General features: G+C 47.4%; 1 protein-coding gene across 8 annotated transcripts in view; it reads right to left on the minus strand.

Annotated features, from left to right (window-relative positions):
• Astn1 (astrotactin 1) overlaps positions 1–23279 on the minus strand; it is a 282323-nt gene that overhangs the window by 77551 nt on the left and 181493 nt on the right. For 5 of the 8 annotated variants that reach the window (XM_078022370.1, XM_040278090.2, XM_040278091.2 and 2 more), the window contains exons 9-11: positions 13228–13302; positions 6895–7032; positions 6238–6388 (exon numbers count right to left, since the gene is read on the minus strand). In XM_078022370.1, coding sequence (XP_077878496.1) covers positions 6238–6388; positions 6895–7032; positions 13228–13302 — 364 coding nt within the window. The remainder of the gene's footprint in view (positions 1–6237; positions 6389–6894; positions 7033–13227; positions 13303–23279) is intronic. The other 3 variants (XM_040278092.2, XM_040278093.2, XM_078022369.1) reach the window with 1 other exon arrangement.

Genomic DNA, 23279 nt, shown 5'->3' on the forward strand with positions numbered 1-23279 from the left:
TTGGCCACCCAGCTGTTAGGCCAGATGTGTCACCAGAAGGGAGCTGGCTTCAGCACTTCCTGGCTGTCCAGGCATGGATTCTGGATTCTGGGATAGAAACACGGAGTTCGAATGGAATTAAATGGGCTGCCCAGGTAGCCACCGAGTTCTGTTTTTGCTTTTTCCTTCCACTAAGCTTGCCAGAAGCCATCACCATGCAGAGATGAAGCCCGTCTAGCCCGTCTCCTCTTCTTCCACCTCACATGGCTCAACCTCTCACCAGCCAGCTACCTCAGCCACCAGCCAGGACTCCCCATCTTCCCCACCACCTGCCTTTGTCCAGAATGCTCCATCAAGCGTGGTTTTTGACAAATACTTCACTGAATGAAACATGAGCTGGAGGCTTTGTTCCAGAATTCTGAACCTGGCAAGTCCACTTCTTGCCTGGCCCTAGTGCCTAGAGGACCACCTGATATTCATGGTCTCTCAGGAGATTTGGAGAGAAGTCAGTGTAAGCTGCCTTGCACAAGCTGGATATATATATATATATTCCTCATAAACAAAGCTAAAAGTAACAATCACAGCTTTCCAGAATCAAGCAATTCTTTTACCTACATCTATTATCTTCAGTCCCAACGACACAGGTATTCTCTGTCTTCCCCATTTTACAGATGAGCCAAATTAGACTTGGGAAGACTAAGTCGCTTGTTTATGGTCCCAGTGGTGGAACATGGCAAAGCAGACTCTGGGCCAGGGTCTGTCTGACCCCAGAACTTGCATGTGTCATCTTCCATTCATCCATCCTGCTTCCCAGGTGAGATAAAGAAATAAAGCCAATGTGTCAACCAGGTAGATTAACCCTGTGGGTTTGTTGCTCCACTGTTTTAAGCAGTTCCTGGAACATATTCTCAAGTCAACCCAATATTCTTTGTCTTTGTCACTCTTGTCACAGGTGAGTGCACATGATCTCTCTCTCTCTCTCTCTCTCTATATATATATATATACACACACACACACACACACACACACACACACACACACACACACACATGTATATATGGGTGCAAATATTTTAGGGCAAAACACTATGAACTGTCCAGGGTGATGGTGTTGAAGGCCATACAAGTTACCTTTACTGCACCTTCATAACAGACTGGGGTTACAGTTCAGAGTAAGACTTTCCAGGGGAAAAAGGGAGGAAGCAGAAGTAGAGTTTCCTTCTTAACCCTTGGAATCAGAGGACCCCCTCTGCAAGGAGTTACTCTATCAACCTTCCCATGGTATACCTTTTTGGGTTTTGTGGGTTTTTTTTTTTTTTTTTGGTGAATCTTCCTTCTGCTGTTATACTTACATTTGTGGTTTCCTCAGACTCTATAAATATGAAGAAGCTAACGTCTCCAAACCAGGCCCCTCTTCCTAGAAGTCACTGCAGCCAGAGCCCAGTGGTCAGAGCAAATCCTGCCTCCAGGAGGAGCTTGGATGATCTGTTTGCAAAGACTGGCGGTTCTCTCACCCTGGCTGTGGACAGTCCCTCCACATGTTCCTTGAGAGAGCACTGCTGGTCAGGAGAGAGCCCTAAAGTCATATATTAACCGCTCTCTGCATGGGTTATATCCAGCCATCCCAGGGATTTTATCAACTCCAGGCTTAAGAAGAAAACTCCATTCATTAGGACAACAGCCCTCCCTCAAGAAGTCCTGATAAATGAGCTCATATTCCTGTGACCTCTAAAATACACAAGGTTAATCATCTTCCATGAGATGCTCACAGCTTCTTGACTTATCACTGGTCGAAGGCATAATTTGCTAATGAGATTGAAATGGTTTTCCCCATTCAACTCTTTTTCCTTGCCCTCTTTTCCTTCTTTTCCTACTGATGATTTTGGTTGATTGATCACCGAGGAGGCTGGTGGGATCTTCCTGAGCCTAAGACACACACACCTCAGCGCCAGGTGACCGAGCGGGTGCTGTTGGCGGTGACTGTGAGTGATGGCAGGGAGCCTGTTTGCGGCCCCTGGGAGGAGAGGGACTGATTCCTGCAGCACCTTACCTGCGTGTCCATCAAACACGCAGCCCCAGTCCCACCAACAGAGGCTCCCTCTTACTGGCTGGCAATCTTATTCCTTCCACAAATAGTGATCTTCCCAACTCTCTGACGAGAAGGCCCAAGCCTTGTCACACTTCTCCCAAGGGGAAAAGTCTGATGGAGTTCAAGGTCTGTGTCAGGCTGGGACAGCTCCTGTCCCCCAGTTCTCTAGAAGGCTCTGAGGCTAACTGCTTACTGTCAGAGAGAGAGGGGGCGGGTGGGAGATCGGTAATGGCCTGCTCACATCTGTGCCCTGGGAAAGGTGAAATGATACAGTCTGTGGGCAGCCACCGTGGACAACATGTGGAGGGAAGGGCAGCAGGTCACTGGGTAATTCAAAGCTCATTAGAGCCCAGTGCTGTGGCCAGGAAGGTCCCATGCTCCACACCCAGGACAGCGCAGCCTCCGACCCCCACCCCCACCCGGCCCCGTCAAGGACACGGCCTGCCATCAAGCACGTCCCCACATCTTACAAAGAAAAGGCTTTTTTTTTTTCTTTTTTAAGTTTGGACACTTTCAGGCTGAGTGAGAAGATGAGGAAGGAGCATGAGGAACACGGCCTTGCGTTCCTCTTTTTCTTTTATTGGGCTAGCACAGGAAATCATTTCCAGACTTTCAAACCAAGTTTCCCAGTGCACCTCAATGGCAGGCTGGGTACGGCTGGAGACACCCGTCACACTCGGTGAAATAAGCCAAGCCCCCAGACCAAAGGCCAAATGATGTCTCTCATATGTGGGTGCTAATTCACAGTGGGTGTGGGGCTAGGGGAAAACAGAGTTACTTTGGATCAGATAGAGGGGATTGAAGGCAGGGGAGGGGGTATGGGGGTAGGAAGGGTGGTAGACTGATGAGACATTGTTACCCTATATATAACTATAGGGCCAACAAGAAGAAAGAGAACTTATACTCCATTATATATGATGTATCAAAGTGCTTCTACTGCATGGTATAACTAATTAAAACAAATATTAAACAATGAAGACACCCAAATGAAGATACCCATTTAAAGCTGGGAGTGGGGAGTGCCATCTACCAACCTACTCCAACCCCTGCCACCCACTGCAGAGGGTTCCCCAGATTTATCTCTAGCACCATCTCAGGAACCTGTGATCATATCACCTTTCACGGCAAAAGGGAGTTGGCAGATGTGGTTAGGTTAAGGATCTTGAAATGCGGGGATTATTCTGGGCTCTTAGAAGTGGAAGAGGGAGGCAGAGTAGGGGAGAGAGAAGGAGACTCCTTTCAGAAGATCAGTCAGGGAAAGGCAGTGCCGCTGACCCTAAGATGGAGTGGCAGGCCGTGAGCAGAGCAAGGTGGGTGGGCTCGAGAGGGTGGACAAGGCACGGGGGTAGGTTGCCCCCTAGATCTTCCTGCAATGAAGACAGCCCTGGTGACCCTTGATATTAGCCCAGTGAGAGCCACAGGGGAGTCTCATTCTCAGAGCTGTAAGATGCTAAAGTTGTGTAGCTTTAAGTCACTAAAATTCTTGCAATCGTTCAAGCAGGAATATGATAATACAGCGCCCTTGAAGGGCCCCCTGGGGCTCTATAGAACACAGAACTGCTGCTCTGGGCCTCATGGGTGGGGACCATGGCCCATCTGGAACATTAAAAACAATGGGTAAGATTTGGTCACCAGCAGTGGCAGTGAGCCAGGCTCTGGGGACGCTCCTGGAGCTTCCGAGGTCCCCAGCTCTTAGAGAGCACTTGATTTGTAATGGAGCAATCATGGTTTATACAGACTGTGTTTTCATGGGTGTTTGGTTCCTGTCCTCAAAGGCTATATAAGCCACAGGGCGATTAACTGGGCACCAGTGAACCCTGTGGAAGCCCATGCATAACCAAAACATGCCCCCTCTCCTGGAAAGAAGGGAAGCAGCCCCTGTACACCCAGCACGAATCCCACCTGTCCGGTCTGAAATAAGTCAGAGAAACATCCAGGTGTGCTCCTGTTTGCCTTCCGACACCTGCCCCTCCCCAGGTTCCTGAAGAGTCAGCATCTCTCATTCCTCGTCTCTTTCTCCTTTCAAGAAAGGATAAAAGATGCTTTTCCTGGGAAGCCTTTCAGAGCAGCACCCAGGACTGGACGGAAGAGTCTATGTGGACAGGGGCAAGGAGGCCAGACTTAGCCGGGGTCTAGCTCTAATGACAAGGGACTTCCTCCACTAACACACCAGGCCTGAGGACAGTGTGATGCCCAGTGGGGTCAGGCTCAAGGTCAAGTCCCTCATCTTCTTCTCAGTAGGGTCATAAGCACATCAGCTCTCAGTGCATCCGTCCTGCCTCAGGGACCATCCGCATCGCGGCCAATGAGGAGCCAAATGGAACACGTCCACCAATCAGCCCCGCTTCTTCCTCCGGAGCCACGTGGACTGGTGACTTCAAAGTATTATGCAAATGCCAAATACTGGTGTAATTGAGTGACTTTCTGCAGCGGCTCCAATTCTAAAATGCAGCAGCTTTATCTCGAATGCATATTCATCAGAACTATTCCTGCTAGTCCGTCTCGCAGATCTGTGGGGAAAGTGCAGAACTCCATCCGCTCAACTGTACGCCAAGTGAAAGGGGCTAGGATCAGCACCAGAGGAGGGCTTACAGGCAAACACCCCGAGGGGCCAGGGCCGGGCAAAGAAGTAGCAAGAGAGGAAGAACCCACCTGTGTATGCATGTGTGTGCGTGTGTGCATGTGTGCATGTGTGTGTGTACGTGTGCACGTGTGTGTGCATGTGTGTGTGTGTGCCTGTGTGCGTGTGTGCACGTGTGTGTGCGTGTGCATGTGTGTGTGTGTGTGTGTGTGTGTGTGTGTGTGTGTAATGCATGCTTAAACACCTATGGGGGTGGTGTGGGAGGAGCACGCATGTGCCCAGAAAGCACTTAGAATGACTCCAGAGAGCAATTAGGAAGAAAGGTGGAAGTCTGGATGAAGAAAGGCAGAGTCCCATCAGACAGTGAAAAGCATCTCCGAGGGACCCCACAGGTTGGAGCGCTCATTGCTTAACAGGCTGAGGACCTGCCCAGGGTGGGCTCCCTGTGGGACACCAGCTCACCTCCTGGCTGCCCGGGAAGAAGACATGACCTAGCAAGCACGATTTCTGATCTTTTTCCTGATAGGCCTCTGCTCTTGGCCCTTCCTAGGTTCACCTGCTGGCTTCTCCTCCCAGCCCACGGCTCTCTCTTTCCCTTCCCTCCATCATGCTCTCTCCCTCTGGGGGAATCAGGGCTGGGACGTGGCAACAGTCTGGGGAGCCTCAGGGCTGGGACACCTCCACCCCAGAGGCCAGGTTCATATTCGTCTTTGATAAGGAGCAGCTCCCTGAGCAGAGCAGGCGCTAGAGATGGGTGACGATGGCAGCTACTCAAGGTCCTCACAGCTTCCCCAGCTCTGGGTCCCCTCACAGCACGGCTGCCAGGTTGGAGCGAGGCGGGGCACAGGGACTCTCCCTCCCCCGTTCCCCTTGGTGTGTCTTCCTTGCTATCGCTGTCCTGATCCCTCTCCTCCCTGGAGGTGGGGCTGGACACAGATCAGCGTGTCGATGGGTGAGAGCCACCAACAGCAAGGAACCAGGCTGCATGGCCTCCTCTGTTCTGCCTCATCTGCCAGCATGGTCAGTACAGTCTTCATATTCATGCCCGCAGAGAGCTTGGTCTACTCCAGCCCAAACAGTCCTACCAGAGAACGGCATCCCATTTTTAAGGATAGCCAAAGTCCGCAGAGCTGAAAACAAAGCAGAAACCCGCTGTGGAGAAGTAGCACGTCACTGTTGGGGTTTCGGACATTTTTATTTATATTTTTCTCTACCATTTCTGGCATGACTTATTCATCTCATTGCTCTACCTGTAGGTAGGTCTCTCCAGACATCTCCTGTTATATTTGGAATCGATGTTATACAAAAGCAATTAGTTCTCAAATAGTTCTCACCAACTATTTTATAAGACTGGAGAGCATGGTGCTATACACTTTGAGGAATTTCCCCCTGGAGAGAACACATCGTAAGTGCTCCCTAAGGACTTCTTAAATACTAGCTTAGCTCCTCAGCCCTATCAAGAGAAAATTCCGAACCTGCACTAGGTGGTGGTTACCACTGGGGTCACAGCACATTGTCCTCTGTGTGTCCCTCTGCCTTGTGCTCACCCTGTGCCTTCCCTCCCCGCCCTCCAAACAGGACAGACATACCACGCAACCAGTGGAGTCCAACTTGCGATCGGAAATGCAGCGGAAGTTCTTACTGCAGCCCCCGTTATCTTTGCTGCAGTCTCGCACTGGCCCAAAGGAGTCTAAGAGAACTTCCAGGCTGTCAAAGGAGGATGAGGTCATCAGCTCCTCTCTGCAGGGAGAAAGAGTGGGAGTCAAGGGGCTTCTAGGAGCCACGGTGGTGCTACCTTCCGTCTCCTACTGGTCAACTGGACCAAGCCTGGCTTTGCTCTTATAAAACTAAAGATCAACCACACAAGGAGGCCTGAACTCACAAATGATGGGCATTTTCCACATCTGGGAAATGAGCCAAAGCTACGCCTGGTCAAAGAAGGAAGTCTAAACTTAGGCAAGGACATTAACATTTTATTGCCTGTCAGTCCTTGGGGTATGTGGGAAGTGCTTACAAACTCTAATTTTATGACTTCTTCCAGTGAATGAGCCTTGGGGTGTGCAATATTGACCCAGATAAAGAGCAGATCTTGGCACCACGTGCGGGGAATTTAAAGGCAACCTGCCAACCTCTCCTTTCGGCTTGCGGTGCCTTCTTTCCCAGCACCTAGAACCTTCAGGTCACTTGTCACTCTGCCTCCCAGGCCAAGGGCGGGCCCTCCGTCCGCACCCTGAAGCCAGACCCACCTGACCTCCACCGCATCCTCCATCACGGTCATGTCGGTCTTACACTTGGCGGAGGGATTGATGGCCAGTTCTGCTGGCGGGATCACAAAGCTCTTGCTCAGGGGCAGCCACATGCCCTCGCCCAGGGTGTAGGTGAATCTGCAGGGACACAGCACCAGGGGGTCAGGCTGGAGGGTCACCACTCCCACGCACTCAGCCCCCCGGCCCTCTTCAGAGAGGAGGGTGGACTGCCGTTCGTGGAAGAGACCCACGAGTCAGAGGGAGGCTGAGGGCCTGCTCCTGCTCACTTGGCCATCTGGCTGGAGGGCTGATCATGGAGCCCATTCACCAGATGTTAAAAGTGGCTCTCATCAAGTCACAAAACGTGAGCCTCAGCCTTCTTCAGGTTTGAAGCCGGGCTTCCCCGGTACTAAATCAGAAATAATTGGAAGCGGTTTAATTGGAGACAGAGAGGAGGCCTCCCACCCTCCTCAGCCTGGGGCTGCACACCCACTGTGGTAGCCATGGTTTCTCCTCCTGCCTGGAGGAACCCTGACTAGGAGAAGGCAGGAGGAAAGCGCCCCTTCTCTGGATTCTGTGACAGGAACAGAGATGCCTGAAGCCAGGAGCCTCCAGGGAGGAGAAGAGAGGGGTGAGCAAATGAACCAAACAGCCCCACGTCTGTTCTCCGCCTATTCTCCGCACTCCCACCCACACCTTAGCAAACGGTGCTAACCCTGGGGAAACAGGGAAGACTTGGGTGTTTTTATTCTTATAACAAGGGCTAAAAGGAATAAAAGAATCCATCAGCATTTCAAGGAAGAGCTTAAGGAAACCATGAGAGATTATTTGTTTATTTATTCATTCATTTCATTTCAAAGGCATTCAAATGCTCTGTGTTCACAGTCAAAAATAGTCTGTGGGATAAAAGCCAGTGTGGGTGGGACATCACGGAGCTGTGGCAGTCGTGGAAAATGGAGGAGGTGCACAATTAAGCAGAATCAGTGCCGTGCTGGTCACAGCACCCTGCAGAACCCGGCTCCTCTCTCCCTCCTACCCCCTGTGTTCTCCTCTCCACCCTGGGCTGCCTGAGATGCTAGGAAAGCAGACTGAAGCTTCAGAGCTTTTATGAAAAGTGCCGTAGCCCTCCCCAGGACGCTGGCCACAGAACAGACGCAGCATGCTCCCCGAGCCATTTCCACCCACACCCTGACAGACAACCCTTGGCCCCAGAGCTGCAAGAGGAGAAGACAGGTGACAGCATCACTGTAGGGACTCCTAGGAGAGAGGCAAAACCTCCAGGTAAGGGGTGTGTTCAGGACTGGGGGGGGGTTTCTCTCCCATTTCTGCCCTGACTCCCGTTGTTCTGCTCCCCTGACCTGCTGGGAGCCATCAAAGATGCTTCTTGACCTGCAGGAGGCATGGCTCCTTCCACCCCGGGACACCAGGTATTAGGTGGAGCTGGGCGTGAGCCGGAGGGGCCTGCACCAGGGGAGCTGAGCCCATTACTCGGGGGACCAAAACACCCAACTTCATTCTGTTGTGGATCAACTAGTGAAACTGGAGACACAGCAGCCCATTTACACACACACACACACACACACACACACACACACACACACCATCTGAAATATCAAGGAGCAGATTCAGGGCTAGCGATGGCCTCCAACATGCCTGGAATCTGGGACTTAAGGGTGCTGTGGGTTGAAGGAAACAGTTTCCAAGAATTCCTATGATTTCACTTTGCTTTCCACAATGGGTCCTTGAGCCAGCAACATTATACTAAGGCAGGCTCTGGCCAGGACACTGCTGTATGAAGCAGTTCATTGGACACAAAGATGGGTATTTGTTTTCTATTTTGGCTTTGAAATTATAATTTTGTTTTGATTATGTAAGATTTTGGGAAACTGTTGGCAGTTCTAGTACATTTCTGATGGTTCATTTTTCTTTTGGAAGAAGGGAGTCTATAGATTCTCTTCTCTCTTTTCCCTTTTCCTTTGCAGAGAGTCATAGGGAAAAACAAACCATGGTTTTCCCCAAAGCCAACTGTGCAATGGCACCCCACACACAGGGGGCAAAGTCCAAGCCCCTAAAGGTATCACGTCACCCCACCTACATCTTTAGCTCCTCTCCGCAAAACCACCTCACTCTGCTCCTGCAATGCCCACGGTGCCTCCTCAAGGCATCCTAATTTCTCATCTCTTTTCTTTTGTTCCTAACTTTCTTTCTTCTGGATTTTATTCCCTTTTTTCTTCTTCTCCTGAATTTGATTCGTCTTAAGACTTAGTTTAAAGTCACAACCCTTCCAGAAATTCCCCCAGAACCTTGACCCTCAACCTTAGGCTGAGCAAGGGAGTGTCCTCTGTCCACCTTACACAGAGTCCTTGCTGCCCCTGAGATGCTGGACTGCACCTGTCTTTTCCTGTGTCTATCACTGTTAATCAGGATGACTCCCCAGGATGGCAGAGGACAGCCCCAGCAAAACGCCCTGTTTAGCTTCCTGACAGCCCTGTCAGTTTGACCCCTCTTACCAACTCATCATCTGATATTCTAACAATGTTAGTAGCTCCCCAAGGTCACCCCTTGGTCAGTGGGAAAGATGGGGATGGTCCAGTTCTTAGGTATGGTCACAGTAGCTTTCCAGCTCATGCTGGCTCATGCCTAAGAGATTCTAGAGCTTTCTTTCATCTGCAAAATCTACTGAGTAACTCCAAACGCCAAATATAGAATATGCTGTCAGAGAAAAGCTGTGTCCTGAAATTTCATCTGTCCCCCCATTCATGAAGATTTGGCAGGAATGACTCCCCAGACCACCAAACAGAAGGTAGGTGGGCAATTCCAGCACTCTCCCAAGTTGGGCCTCCTCTGGGGACAGCTGGTGAAGACCACTGTAGTGATGGCTCAGCTGCACGCGGCATGGTCTGTTGAGCAGAGCCTGAGGTTTCTGTTCAGAGGCAAACATTCACCAGAGAGCACTGGATTGAATCAGCCTGTGCTCTCTCCATGGCTTGGCATGGAACAGAATGTGGGAAAACAGATTAAAAAAAAACATAATAAAAAACAGATAAATAGCTTCAACCTGACCTCTTCACTCTTTCCCAGAGCAGGCTGTTTCAAAATGAGATATTGTTCCCAGGGATGCAGGTACACTGGGGAAGAAGGCCTCTGAGAGATGAATTTGATTCACCACCACAGAGTCTATGGGAATGAGATGAGGGTGCCATATTGGATGGGTTTGATGGGGGGATTCAGCTGCAGGGCCGGGGGTCCTTGTGGACCCTCCCAGTCTAGTTTGGAGTTGCAGTTTGGAGTTATCTGGGATTGCAGATTTCCAAGGTTGGGTTGGGCACCAGATTTCCTAATCTGATTTCAAGTCCTTGGGAAATGCCTGAAATGCCAACTGTAGATAGCTACTGAAGGCAGCCTATTCAAAATTATGTGTTAGATTTTAAACCCTAAGAGCCCTCGAGGGCGCCACCCCTTTGCTCAAGAAGATAACCACCTCATTGGGAAACAAATAGGCAAATTAAAAATAAATCTGAAATAGAGTGATTGACAAGTAAATATCAAAGTCATAGAAATTTGGAGGGGTAAAAGTTGTGAATTGTGCCATGGACGTGGATTAGAGGAGTGTGGAGCAGTATTTCTTAATCCTGGCTATGGACAAGAATCCCCGCAGTGCTTCTTCAAAGCATTCATTCCCCAGCCTCAGCCACACGTCTCTGAACTTTTTAATTAACTGGATTGTACTGGGTATGCTCATTGGTCCTTTTAAAGCATACAGGAGGACAGTCTCACAGGACTAGAGGTAGAGACCGCTTCCTGGATGAGACTATAAACTCATTTTTTTTTTCCTTATTAATACCCAGGGAGCTACTACATTCCCTTGTCCTTTTTATTTATTTATTTGAGACAGGACCTTGCTAGGTTGCTGAAATCTTGGTAAGTAACTGAAGCTGGCCTTGAATTTGCTCTCCTTCTACCTGGGATTGCAGGCCTGCTCCATGGTGCTGGCTAAACTATAAAGTCTTGAAAGCAGGGCCTTTCTTGGTCATATCTACAGCATCTGGAACAGGATTTTGCACAAGTAGGGGTCAAGAAATGACTGGTTAGAGAGTTCGTCTACACCATGAAAAAGGGTAATGTTAATATTAGGAGGACAAGATGCCTTCTTATTAAAGGAGAGTGTATGAGAAAATGTGCAGAAGAGGTGATATTCAAGTTATTGGGGGCAGTGGATCAGGTAGCAGACAGATTTGATTAGGAACAGAAGGTTCCAAATGAGAAAAGCAGCTTAATTAAAAAGAGTTTGACGTTGACACTCAGTGATGGAAAGATTTGAATATCAGAGCTTCAGTTTTACTCGATGGTTCAGAGACATGTGCACTGGCTTGGAATTCAGCAGGACACTAAGACATGAGTGAGCAGGCCAGCAGGCAAGTAGCCCACTACAGACAATGACCAGGTCAGAGACCCCTCCAGAGGAGCCATTGGTAGGTGGTTGACTCAGATTCCAGAGAAGTTTTGAATAAAGTTTCTAAGTCCTAAAATAAGCACACTACGACCTATGATTTCCATTTGAGAGACTAGTTATTGTCATATTAGGGACAAAAACTAGTAATCACTTGTTGCTGAACCCTGTGGATCCTGATTTGGTTGACCTCATGGATTACACTACATAACTGCCCGCCTTCGGGTACTTAGGTATCCCATCCAGCTGGCAACCGAGTGTGCAAACATAAACAGTGTTTGTGGGGATGGAAACACAGCTTTGGGCAAGTTCTGCCCTAATAGCAATTTCATTAAAAGCCCTCTTTAGAACCAGCTTTTAGGGAACAGGGAACCTGAGCATGTTAATCAGCAAAACTCCACCTGCTTCCCTGTTGCCTTATGTGACTGGCCTTCGAAGGCCTTGGAAGACTAGCGGTAGGAAAAAGGAAGGGAAAAGTCACAAATGGTAAATCATTGTTGGAAAGTTTAAATGACCAAGTCACAGTCTCAAAAGCAGCCTGTAGCCAATGTCATTACATGACCCCAGCTGCCCTGGGAAAGACCCTCAGGAGAGCAAAGGGCAAGGAGAGGCCCTCTGAGGACGTAGTTCTGGAAATCCGCACGTAGCCAAGAGCATGCTGAAGGAGAACCCTGCCCGGGGTCAAGCCTGCCGATCCCACGCTCCCTGCAGGGACACGAGAAGCTTTAAAGAGGTCTGAATTCCAGAGGCCAGCAAAGGAGCAAAGATGAACACCTAAGTCAGGAATAGCCCACAGGGAGGGTCTGGGGAAGGACTCAAAGAGGTGGTGGTGCATGAGCCTCGGCAAACCTCAGGGGAAGGAAGGAAGGAAGGAAGGAAGGAAGGAAGGAAGGAAGGAAGGAAGGAAGGAAGGAAGGAAGGAAGGAAGGAAGGAAGGAAGGAAGGAAGGAAGGCTTGATTTGCCCCATCCCATGCGGATCACCATTCCTCCAACAACGCATGCGGAGGTGGAATTCATCCTCTGACGTCAGCCACTAGTGCAGGACTGTTCCCTTTGTCTACTGGCAGGGTGGCTCATGGAGGGGGCTCTATTCCTGACAACACTGTCAGGCCAAGTTCAATCTCTGGCTCTTAGCAAATGTACGTTAAGTGAAGGAACAGACTGACATGTCCTAAGTCTAAGATCTGAGACGGGGCATGAGCTTGTATTCCAGATAAGGCCTGCTGTGAATTCAGCTTTATGGAAATCCAATAGTTCACGGCTGGCACCCAAATTCTCCCTGGGCTGGTGGGCCTTTCTAATATGTGCTATTCACAGATATGCTGGTAGAGATTTGGGAGGGACTAGAAGCATCAACTCTGATCAGGAGGGCAATAGATAAAAGAAAATAATGATGAGGTAGAGCTTAGAAAAGGGGAGGCAGGGGCGGGAGCGATTAATTCTGAATAATCTAAGTCTCTATGAGGAAGGTGCAAATTAGATGCGGAACAGAGCGGCAGAAACTGACATTAATTGCCCGTTCTATGCCAGTTTCTGTGCCAGAGACCTTCCCTGCATTATCTCGTATATCCCTCACAATAATCTCGCCAGACGTGTAACAAAGCCCCACTTAACAAGCGCAGGAACTGGAGGTTCCAAGAGGTTAAGTAAATTATTGAGGTTCACAGAGCTGGTGAGAAAAGAAACCAGGCCTCAAACAGAATCCGAATTCTAAGTGGTCCTTGCTGTCACTGCACATGCTTGGGGGGGCGGCAAGTGCTTGTATTTCTAGGTGGGCAGAACAACTCTGGTTGTTTCTCATTTTATAGTTTTACTGCTAGGAAAGGGAGTTCGGAGGGAAGTGGGACACGGGGCCATCAGCCCCGGACAATCAACCACTTACCTGAATATTTTATCAGAGGGCTGCTCTCCCAAAACCAGGTCAAAGCCTCGCTGAAATATTGTGTAAGGCCAAGGCCTAAAAGGAGAAACATTATTCAATTAAATTCCACTCAACGAACACTCTCTTCGTGCCAGGCACCATGCTGGATGGTAAAGACCCAAAGATGAAGAAGTCACAGTCCCCACCCTCAGGATACTTACAAAGGTGAGCTTGCGTGACCTGGAATCCTAGAATCTGACCAGGAACAGGCTCAATGTAAAAATCTCTGAGCCTTTAGGAAAGCAAAATGTAATAGCATGACCACTGGAACTGTGCACAGAAGAAACTGTGCACAGAGGAAATATTAAGCGGGAGCTCACCCAGCCATATTGATGGTCCTTCAAATGGACATTTGCAGAAACCTAGTTCTGTTCTGCTTAAGAAGGGGTATGAGGTTTCTTGAGGGAGACCTTTGGGACCGGGCAGTTCTGGATTCAAACCCTGTTTTGCCATGGAGGCAACGTCTGACTGGGTCAAGAAGAGCTGCCCCGCAGAGCCCTGCAAAGATTCAGCAAGCCTCCTAGGTCAGGGGCCACTGCTCACACAAGGCCTCCAGTGTGTTTTCTCTCCTTACTTAAAAGGGCTTGAGGATTCAGGGTTCTTGATAACTTCCAAACATCCTCAAACATTTTGATGTCACTCCTTCAAACAAACAACTGAAATAGTCTTTTAAAATAATTATTAAATAACTATAAGCCTTCCTAGGTATTACCACATGTGCTAGAAAGTAGAAAAGTAGCTATCTGGTTACTAGCTCAGATATCTAAACCCAAAATTATTTGCTCATTCAAACAAGACCAAGTGAAGCCCAGAACTTGTGTTGAGTACTGAGCTACTGTGCATACTGGAGGGCCTGAGTCCTCAGAGTCCTGAAACTTACAGTCTTAAAACTAATCCAATTATTGAGGATTTTACTGTAAAAGTTCCTTTATTTTCCAAGATTACAAAGTCAGGAGAAGAAGGTACAGTTATTATTCTGGGCTAAATCTAATACTAGGCATTAACCTGGGTATCACCAGTCGAGGGCATTTGGGGAAATGTATGGGATGTTCTCAGATGACACCATGACAGGTGGGCATTTCTTACATTTGGAAGGAAGGGCTAGGATGGCTCAGGAGAGCTCTGGAAAATTTCCCACATCCTACAAGCTTTCAAATGTCATTATAGTCATTTCCTTAAGGATTGAAAACCTGTTTATAATGACCGGAGCCTAATGATAACTCCATTTACATGTAAACACAAAACAGTTGGCAGACTTTTAAAGGTGAAGAAGATGAATTTTCAGGTAAATAACTAGTATGTAAATGGAAGATTATACATTGTGTAATCACTGGGGTCCTCTCACAATGCAGCCACATTAGTCTCGGTTGCTCTTGTACATATCATGTTCTAAAGTATATGTTACATTTTGGCGATTTTGTATTAGGTGCAAATGGCTTCCCACTTTATTATTTCTTCTACTGCAACAGAGTGTTTACGAATTAAAATAGTTATTATTATTGGGCTGGGGATGTGGCTTAAGTGGTAGTGCGCTTGCCTGGCATGCGTGTGGCCCGGGTTCGATCCTCAGCACCACATACAAACAAAGATGTTGTGTCCGCAGAAAACTATAAATAAATAAATATTAAAATTCTCTTAAAATAAATAAATAAATAAATAAATAATAAAATAGTTATTATATCATTATAAATTACTTTCTTTGGGGGGGCCCAGTGCTGGGGATGGAACTGCGAGCCTCGCACCTGCTAAGCAAGCGCTGTATCACTGAGCTACGTTCCCAGCTCTGTAAATTACCTTATTATTTCTCCTCCTTTAATCACTGTTAAACGTATTTATTTGTTGAAATTTTGTGCATATGGATTTTATTATTTATGAATTTCATTTAAGAATGATAAGAGATTAAAAATATTTACTGAAAAATAGTATTGGGTCCATTAGGATTCAGAACCATCAACTTAAACCATCAACCAGTCAACTAGTTACCTCCTCCTGGGAGTCAATAGTCATAAGGGGAGGCCATTGGAGCAATATAAAGGAGCAGCTAGGATGAACGGGTTCACTTTAATGCCTACTATTTATAAATACTTTATTCCTGAGATTTAATCTAGAGATACCCCAAGGCTCCAAAATGTTCCCAAATGCTACTCTGAATAACCCTTGCACGGAAGAATCAGTGCCCCCACAGATGCTCTTTATGTTAGTTCTGTTTACTGGAGGTGAATCCACAGAGTAGGGTTTGCATCTGATTCTGTTCTGCTTAATAGTAAGTGATAGCTTATGGGCAAATAAAAATAGGCATTAATTTAATCCATATGCTTTTAGACATCTAGAAAGGACAATAAAAAGAGATAAGGGACATGCAACTTTGTCTCCTCTTTTTTGGAGAGAATCACATTTATTTACTCTAAGTCGAATACTTTTAAATAACACACATTTTGCCTTCAAGTCATCTCTAATATTCAAAACTGGTACGATGTGTAATTAGAGTGAATTCTTGGCACAGATTCTATGTGGCTTGGAAATATATTTTGAGAAGACAAATCTTAGGACTGGCGTTGATTACAATGTGAATAATTAACTGCACTGAATGATACAAATAAATGTGCATCCAGGACCTAGTTAATGAATAATGAGCTTGGAGACATTTATTATGCACACATCCACATGTTGCTTATAAAGGTCAAAGAGACCTACTCTTGGAAAACAGTCAACTCATGCTGAGAAGGGCACAGATATGCAGCATGGACCCGGCCCTGATCCCAGGTAGAGGGGGCAAGGCCTAGTGCTTAGGGAAGGAGCTGTGGAAGGAGCCTGCCCATTACGAAGTCCAGGTCGGCCACCAATCCCTGTGCCAACTTGCTCAAATTCCCCAATCATTCTGAGTCCCTACATCCTCACCTATGGAATGAGGCTGATGGTAGCAAACATGTTTACCTGGCAAGGTGGTTAAAAGGAGGAAGTAGTTAATATAGTTAAGATGCTCAGAACAGTACCTGGTGTTTCATCAATGCCTTCAAAGCATTTATTAAGTTAAATTACGAATTACTTGAATTAAATATAAATCCTATGTAAGAAGTGATTCCTGCTTTTCCCTAGAGGAAGAAGTACCTGGCCCTAAGGTGCAAATACGGTGCCAACAGAAGGCTTTAGCTGAAGAGGAGACCAGGGTGCTCCCCCACCTGCTGCCCAGTGATCACATCATAGGGCAGCTACTTATGCAATGTTCACACTAAAGTAAAGACAAGGGGAAGAACCTACTGTGAAATGGTGAGAGAAATTAGTTGCAATTTGCATTGGCAAGAAAATAAAGGGGAACTTACTTATTTTCTTCCTTTAGTCAGGGATGATCTGCCAGAGAGACAGAAACTCATACTTGTTTAGCAGTAGTTAGGGAGGACTGTGTGTGAACTGTGATACCAGACAACAGGAATTGGATCAAAGAGAATCTTGCCCTCAAAGGAATCTACAGTGTTTCTGAAGAAATACCCGGGTTCAGACAAAAAGAAGGGAATGTTAAAGAGAAGGGGAGTGGAGTCCCAGACCGCCAGGAGCCGAGCCGTGTTGGTGGGTGGTGGATCAACCCTCCCGGGTGCATGGAACATGTAGGGGGGGAGAGGTTGGCTCACTGGAGAGGCCACAGGGAACAGGAAAAGCTGATTGATTACCTGGGACCAACTGAAAGAGGTTTCTGTGATTTCTATATTGGGGTTCTTTGAGTTTTAAAGTAAGAAAACCAAAGTGGCTTCACCGAATAGAGGCCCCTCACCTCACCATGTCATATATCTAGGCTTAGAGGGAAGCTGTCTCTGGGAGGCGGGAAGCCAGGTCATTGTTCCTCTCCCTTCTTGGCTCTGTCACTACACTGGGGCCTTACTCTTCCACATGGCTAATGAACGTGGCGGACGGCCTCCAGCAGCTCTGGCTCCTGTCTGCTCAGGCTCGGACCTCAGGGGAGACCACCCTCCCAACAACTGCTTGGTGTTTCCTGGGTCTGACCAGCACCGGGAGCAGTCTCTGGGCCGGGGAAGCAGAAGCATCTCAGCACATGACAGCTCCCATTTGGTTCTAAAGTGGAGCTAGGGGAAGGGTAAGAGCAGACGAAGCCCTTTCCACCTGGCTTCTCTGGATCTGCTCGTGGAGGAGAGCAGAAGCAGGGGTGCCACTGAGGGGACAGTGTCAATCAGGTGCTCAGCCACGGAGGAGCCCCCCGGTGGGGTCTGGCCAGAGGTGGGGCAGGAGGTTGAACCTCTGTCTCTCGTCTCCCCTTGGACATGTGGCCTCCGACATTCTCCGCCCTGCACTTGGCAATGCACTCACAAGTGAGTCTGAGGAAATCAGCAGGACCAGAAGTGATTTGGTTGGTGGTGGAGACTTTCATTCTGACTAATTGAGACCCTGAAGATGGTCCTCCTCCATGGGCAACTACAGATGCCCTCCATGCCCAGGAACCATCTCAGACCCACTGCCTCAAGCAGGGTCATAACGTGTAGCTCAGAGGAGCCCCGCTGGAGCGGTTCAGCAGCCAGCAGGGCGCACACACAACTGTGGATGCAGAGAAATAAGGGTCATCTTTTGTCATTTCTTTTCTCTTCTGGTCTCAGAAAATACCCACCGTGTGTTCAGTCTACTCGAATCACTGACAATTTCCAAGCATTCAGTTTCTTTCCCCAGCTCTCCTCTCCCTGAGGATGCATCAGAGTTGTAGAGATTCTGCCTTAGTCCTGAGGGTGTGCTGGGCCACACATTAATCTTGGCCTTGACTTGCTGCTTGGCCTTCCTCCTGGTTGCTGGGGCATTTCTTCCACTATGAAGCCTAAAGCCAACTGAGTGAGTAAAAGCCCTGCAAGATCACCCTGCCATGCCTGGGCTCGGACAATCCCTTCATAAATGTTCCCTCAGGGCAAAATGGACTCCTTCCGCTCTGCACAGGGGGCTTTAAATGCTGCTCTTTGATAAGAGGCCCCCTGACTGAGCACAGAAAATCCTGCTCAGAGGTTGCTGGCCAGCATGCCAGCTGAGGACTTCTTGGTGGAAGACATCACCTGGGAGGTAAGAGGAACAATCCAGATGAGAGGTAGGTAGGTAGATAGGTACGTAGAAAATAGATGGGAGGGGTAGAGACCACAAGAATGTACATGTGCATGTGTGTTTCCATGTATTATGTATGTGTGTGTGTTGGGGAGGGGGATTGAATCCTCTTTGATGCAGAGGGAATGTCTCAGCTGGAGGCAATGATGAACCATATGTTTCATGATGAGCTTTTTAGAAACTAGAAATTTTTTTCTGAACTTATATATTCCTCCACCTATCACCACCAGGAGCACTTCACAAATTAAAATAATTTTTTTCCTAGTGAAATAACAAAGCATCCTTTCAAGCCTGCTGGTGGCCTACATTAGGCTAAGTTTCTGGAAGAAGCCTTCCAAAATTTCTGCCCAGCCATTCACAACACTTTGGGGACCCAGTATAGAATGTCATCTCCATATGTAATGTGAGAAAATTTTGAGCAATGTTTCTTCTCTTAACTGGATAAATGTGTTTCCAAGAAGGGAGCAGTGAGACAAAGATGGAACAGAGGTTTATTAAGAAGTGCTTCTGGAGAAAGGGAGTTTGCAAGACACGTGGGAAGGGGAGAGGAGTGAAATGGGGAAAATGACTTTTCTAGCTTTGCACTGGCTGAGCCTTTCAAGTGCCTCAGTTTACCCTGATGAAAAGACGGGGGATGGTGATGTGCTACTGTCTTCCCTATCACTGCCAGTTCTGGAGAAATAGGAACTTAGAATGACTGATCCCTAGATTGTCTGGTAAACCTGTGACCTGATCAAAACAATGTGATAATGATGGATAACCATGCCCAAAGTTTACATAGGACACCTTAGGGCCTCGGGGCCTTTGTAGATTTTTTTTTTCTGCTAGGATCCTCCCCTCTGACCTCCAATTTACTTGGATAATGCATATTGTCCTTTAAGTTCAGCTTAAAAATGATTTCCTAAGACAGGACTTTTCTGGCACTTCAAGACAATATTGTGTACGTTTGTCATATTCTCTTGTGGTGTCCTGTGTTTTCTTTATAGAAACTGTAGCTATGATCAATACATTAAATATCTGGTCAGCATTTCCCCTCACCAGTTACAAAGGCCTTGCTATCAGGACCACTGTATCCTCAGAGGTTAGTGCAAAAGGATCCTGTAGCAGGTGCTCAATAACGAACTTGGCTTTAGGTCTATACCCAAAGGACTTAAAAACAGCACACTACAGGGACACGGCCACATCAATGTTGATAGCAGCACAATTCACAATAGCTAAACTGTGGAGCCAACCTAGAAGTCCTTCAGTGGATGAGTGGATAAAAAAAATGTGGCATATATACCCAATGGAATATTACTCAGCAATAAAAATAATATTATTATTTTTAATAATATTACTCAGAATAAAATCATGGCATTTGCAGGTAAATGGATGGAGCTGGAGAAGATAATGCTAAGTGAAGTTAGCCAATCCCCAAAAAACCAAATGCTGAATGTTTTCTTTGATATAAGGAGGCTGATTCATAGTGGGATAGGGAGCAGGAGCATGGGAGGAATAGACGAACTCTAGATAGGGCAGAGGGGTGGGAGAGGAAGGGAGGGGGCATGGGATAATTAATGATGGTGGAATGTGATGGACATTACTATCCAAAGTACAGGTATGAAGACACGAATTGGTGTGAATATGCTATGTATACAACCAGAGATATAAAAAATTGTGCTCTATATGTGTAATAGGAATTGTACTGCATTCTGCTGTCATATATAAATTTAAAAAATGAGGTTGGACAGGCCTGGGCTTCAGTCCTGGGTGAAGCTGTCAGTAAGTCACTTGGCCTCTCACAACCTCAGAGGGTAAAATGACACCCCGAGTGGTCAAATGCAGATTCCAGAGCAGCATTCAGAGTCCGTTGAGCTCAGGGGTCAGGGATTTAAAAGACCAGCGGGTGCAGCGCCAACTGCATGCATTTGTGCCAACACAGAAACGTAGCCACGGGGTGTTGAGTTTAGATAAGGTGGGCGTGTCTCAGTGGTTAAGATAAAAGGTATCCAGTGGACTGGCTTGGACTCTGCTTACCTAGGGCACATTAGAACCGGGAATCCCAAGAGCAGGTATATGCTAGGCAGCTTGTGGCTCATAGAATAAACTCGACAAACATGAGCTATTACCCATGACAATTCACTTTCCCACTTGGTGAATAGAAGACGTCTTTCTAACATGAGATTTAAAAAATAAAGTGTGACCATCATGGTCTACTTTACAAACTTGCGTTACCTTTGAACATGCTAATCTCGTGTAAAGTAAAATCGGATATTTATGTGATTGTATTCATCACTAAATCGATTATCAAATTCACTGAGTAGTTTTTCTATGGAAAAGTAGCATATTCACCATTGACCAGTAAAGCAGCGAGGCACCGTTATTTCACGCCACCAGACTATTCTACCCACATCTGCTCCTTGCGACAGCCATGCCAACACTGATCCGCTTCACCTTCCCTCCACTGTTCAGAGCCTGGATCGCTGGCTCTCCAATGCTTCTCCACAATTTTGGTGACTTCAGCGTCCACTAAGATGGTACTTAATGCTCAAGCCATCCAGTTCCTTGGCCTTTCTTCTCTAACGACCCTGTCTCCCACCCTCCCTTCCACGTCATATCCCACATTGCCAATGTCTGCAATCCCCTCTTGGTCCTAATTCCAAGAACTCCACCACCTGACCCATCTCTCACCTTCCTGCCTCACTCCTTCAAATGCCACAGCAGTTTTCTACCCTCCTGAGGCTGCAAAGCCTCTCATTCTACCAGCATATTCCTGACCCTCACCCGCCTCACATACTCTTCTCCCACTTAACTCAGATTAAATTCTGTCATTCATTGTAATCACTCTGTTCCACGTAACCTTGACTCCCACACCCTTCACTGCCTCACCACGCTCGCCTGAAACCCCCCAACGGCGTGAAACCCAAGGACCCCTGGCAACATTCCTGAGCCTCACAAATGACTGCAGTTGGCGACCACACTGATTGGCCTCGTGGTCAATCTCTGACCACTCACCTCAAGTGGGCTCTCAACACTGCTGGGTGATCAAACTGCGTTTTCCCTGTCCGTTCACCGTCCCTCTCTCTAGATCACTATTTCATACCTTCTTTTTTCTCCTCAAACCTCTGACACCTCCTCCCTATCCTTGCCCTCAGCTAATAACCTGCTTCCTACGCAACTGAGAAAATAGATGCAATCAGAGTCCAAGCTCCCCCCAGCACATCCACCTACCTGCCTGACCCTGTGCCGATTACTCGGGCATCCTCATAATAACGAGGCAAGAAAACTGAGGTTCCCACTACAGGACCGTCATCTCCTACAGGATCGCCATCTCAGCCCACCTTCCACACCTTATAGGCAATGGCTTATATGCGAGGTGCCATATGTAATTTTCTTCATGCGTAAAGTGAGAACCATGAAGTGCAGTCAGCTTCACATGAACCGTACGTTGTCAAACAAATTGTGTGTCAGTCAATTTCAGATTCTTGAGAATCTTGGTTATTAATTTTCTAATCAACTTTTGGGGCACTTTTCATTCTATATCTTGTGCAAGTGCACATGTAGCTGTGAAAACCTGTGCAAGTGTGCAAGTATCCATGACACAAGCACTGCCTGGGTGGCCCCATCATCTCCTCTGTAGAAAGGGGGGAAAGAATACTAACCAGATCCTCAGCTTCACAGGATCCAATGAGTGTTTAACACATGCAAGTGACTTTCAACAACCTGGGACTCAGCAAGTTCCAAGTCAATGTTAACGATCATCATTTACAGGTTGATATGAATTCTGGTTCTAATGTTAAAAGGAAATTTTGCCTGAAGAAATTGTGGAGGCCTGTAAAATCATTTTGAAAAGTAGAGAAGCAGTGGCTGGGTGTGTGGGGTGCATGCCTGTAACCCCAGCAACTCAGGAGGCTGAGGCAGGAGGATCTCAGGTTCAAAGCCAGCCTCAGCAATTTAGCCAGGACCTAAGCAACTTGGCAAGATCCTGTTTCAAAAAAATAAATAAATAAAAATAGCTGGGGGTGTAGCTCAGTGGTTGAGCACCCCTGGGTTCAATCCTCAACAGAAAGAAAGAAAAGAGAAAGAAAAAAGAAAGGAAGGAAGGAAGAGTAGAGAGCAAAATGTTAAAATGCTACCCCACTCACTGATTTTGCAATGCAGGGACACACCGTGCTCTAATAGTGACAATAAAAAAATATACATACACACATACATGAGTATGTCCACAAACATAAAATTCACACTTGGTCTTTTTTGTCAAGAAAAAGTGAGTCAGACAAGAAGGGACGTGGGGGGCACTAGCATGAACCTCAGTTATGCAGAAGACATTGCTACCTGGATTCCCCAAGCCTGACTTCTCGGGGGTCACCACAGATGGCTGAGGGGCAGTTCACGTGTCCTTGGATGGGGAAAGTTGGCCGAGACTTGCGTTTCCTTATGTATTTTGAGATCAAGAATTATTTAAGGCAAAGGGAGAAAAAAACTTGAATGAGTCAGAAAAAGCTGATCATAGTCACTGCTATTTACTGAGCATGTACCATGTGCCAAGCAGGCACTATGCTCAGGGCCATCCATGTACACTTGCACAGCTAGAGTGCTCCACAGCTATGTAGTGTTCTCCCCAGGTGCGTAGCGAACAAAGGCTCAGCAAGGTTAAATAAGTCGTTCAAGGTCACACAGCTAGTAAGGGGCAGAAGCAAGGTTTAAAGTTTATCATACAGCCTGGGCTTTCTCCTACACCCTGCTCTGCCCCCGTCACCACTGTGGCCAGAAGCTGCTGCAGAAAATAGACAAAGAGAGCCCTGGACCTACACACTGGCCAAGGGCTTGCCTAGCCTGTGCACATGTGCACCCCAGCCATCTTTACAGATGTACCTGGCCTTCTGTGAAATATGACTGCCATAAAATCAGAAGTTGCAATGCAGCCTAGGAATTCATTGGAACCT

This window comes from Ictidomys tridecemlineatus, chromosome 10 (assembly GCF_052094955.1).
Source record: "Ictidomys tridecemlineatus isolate mIctTri1 chromosome 10, mIctTri1.hap1, whole genome shotgun sequence".
Lineage (NCBI taxonomy): Eukaryota > Metazoa > Chordata > Mammalia > Rodentia > Sciuridae > Ictidomys > Ictidomys tridecemlineatus.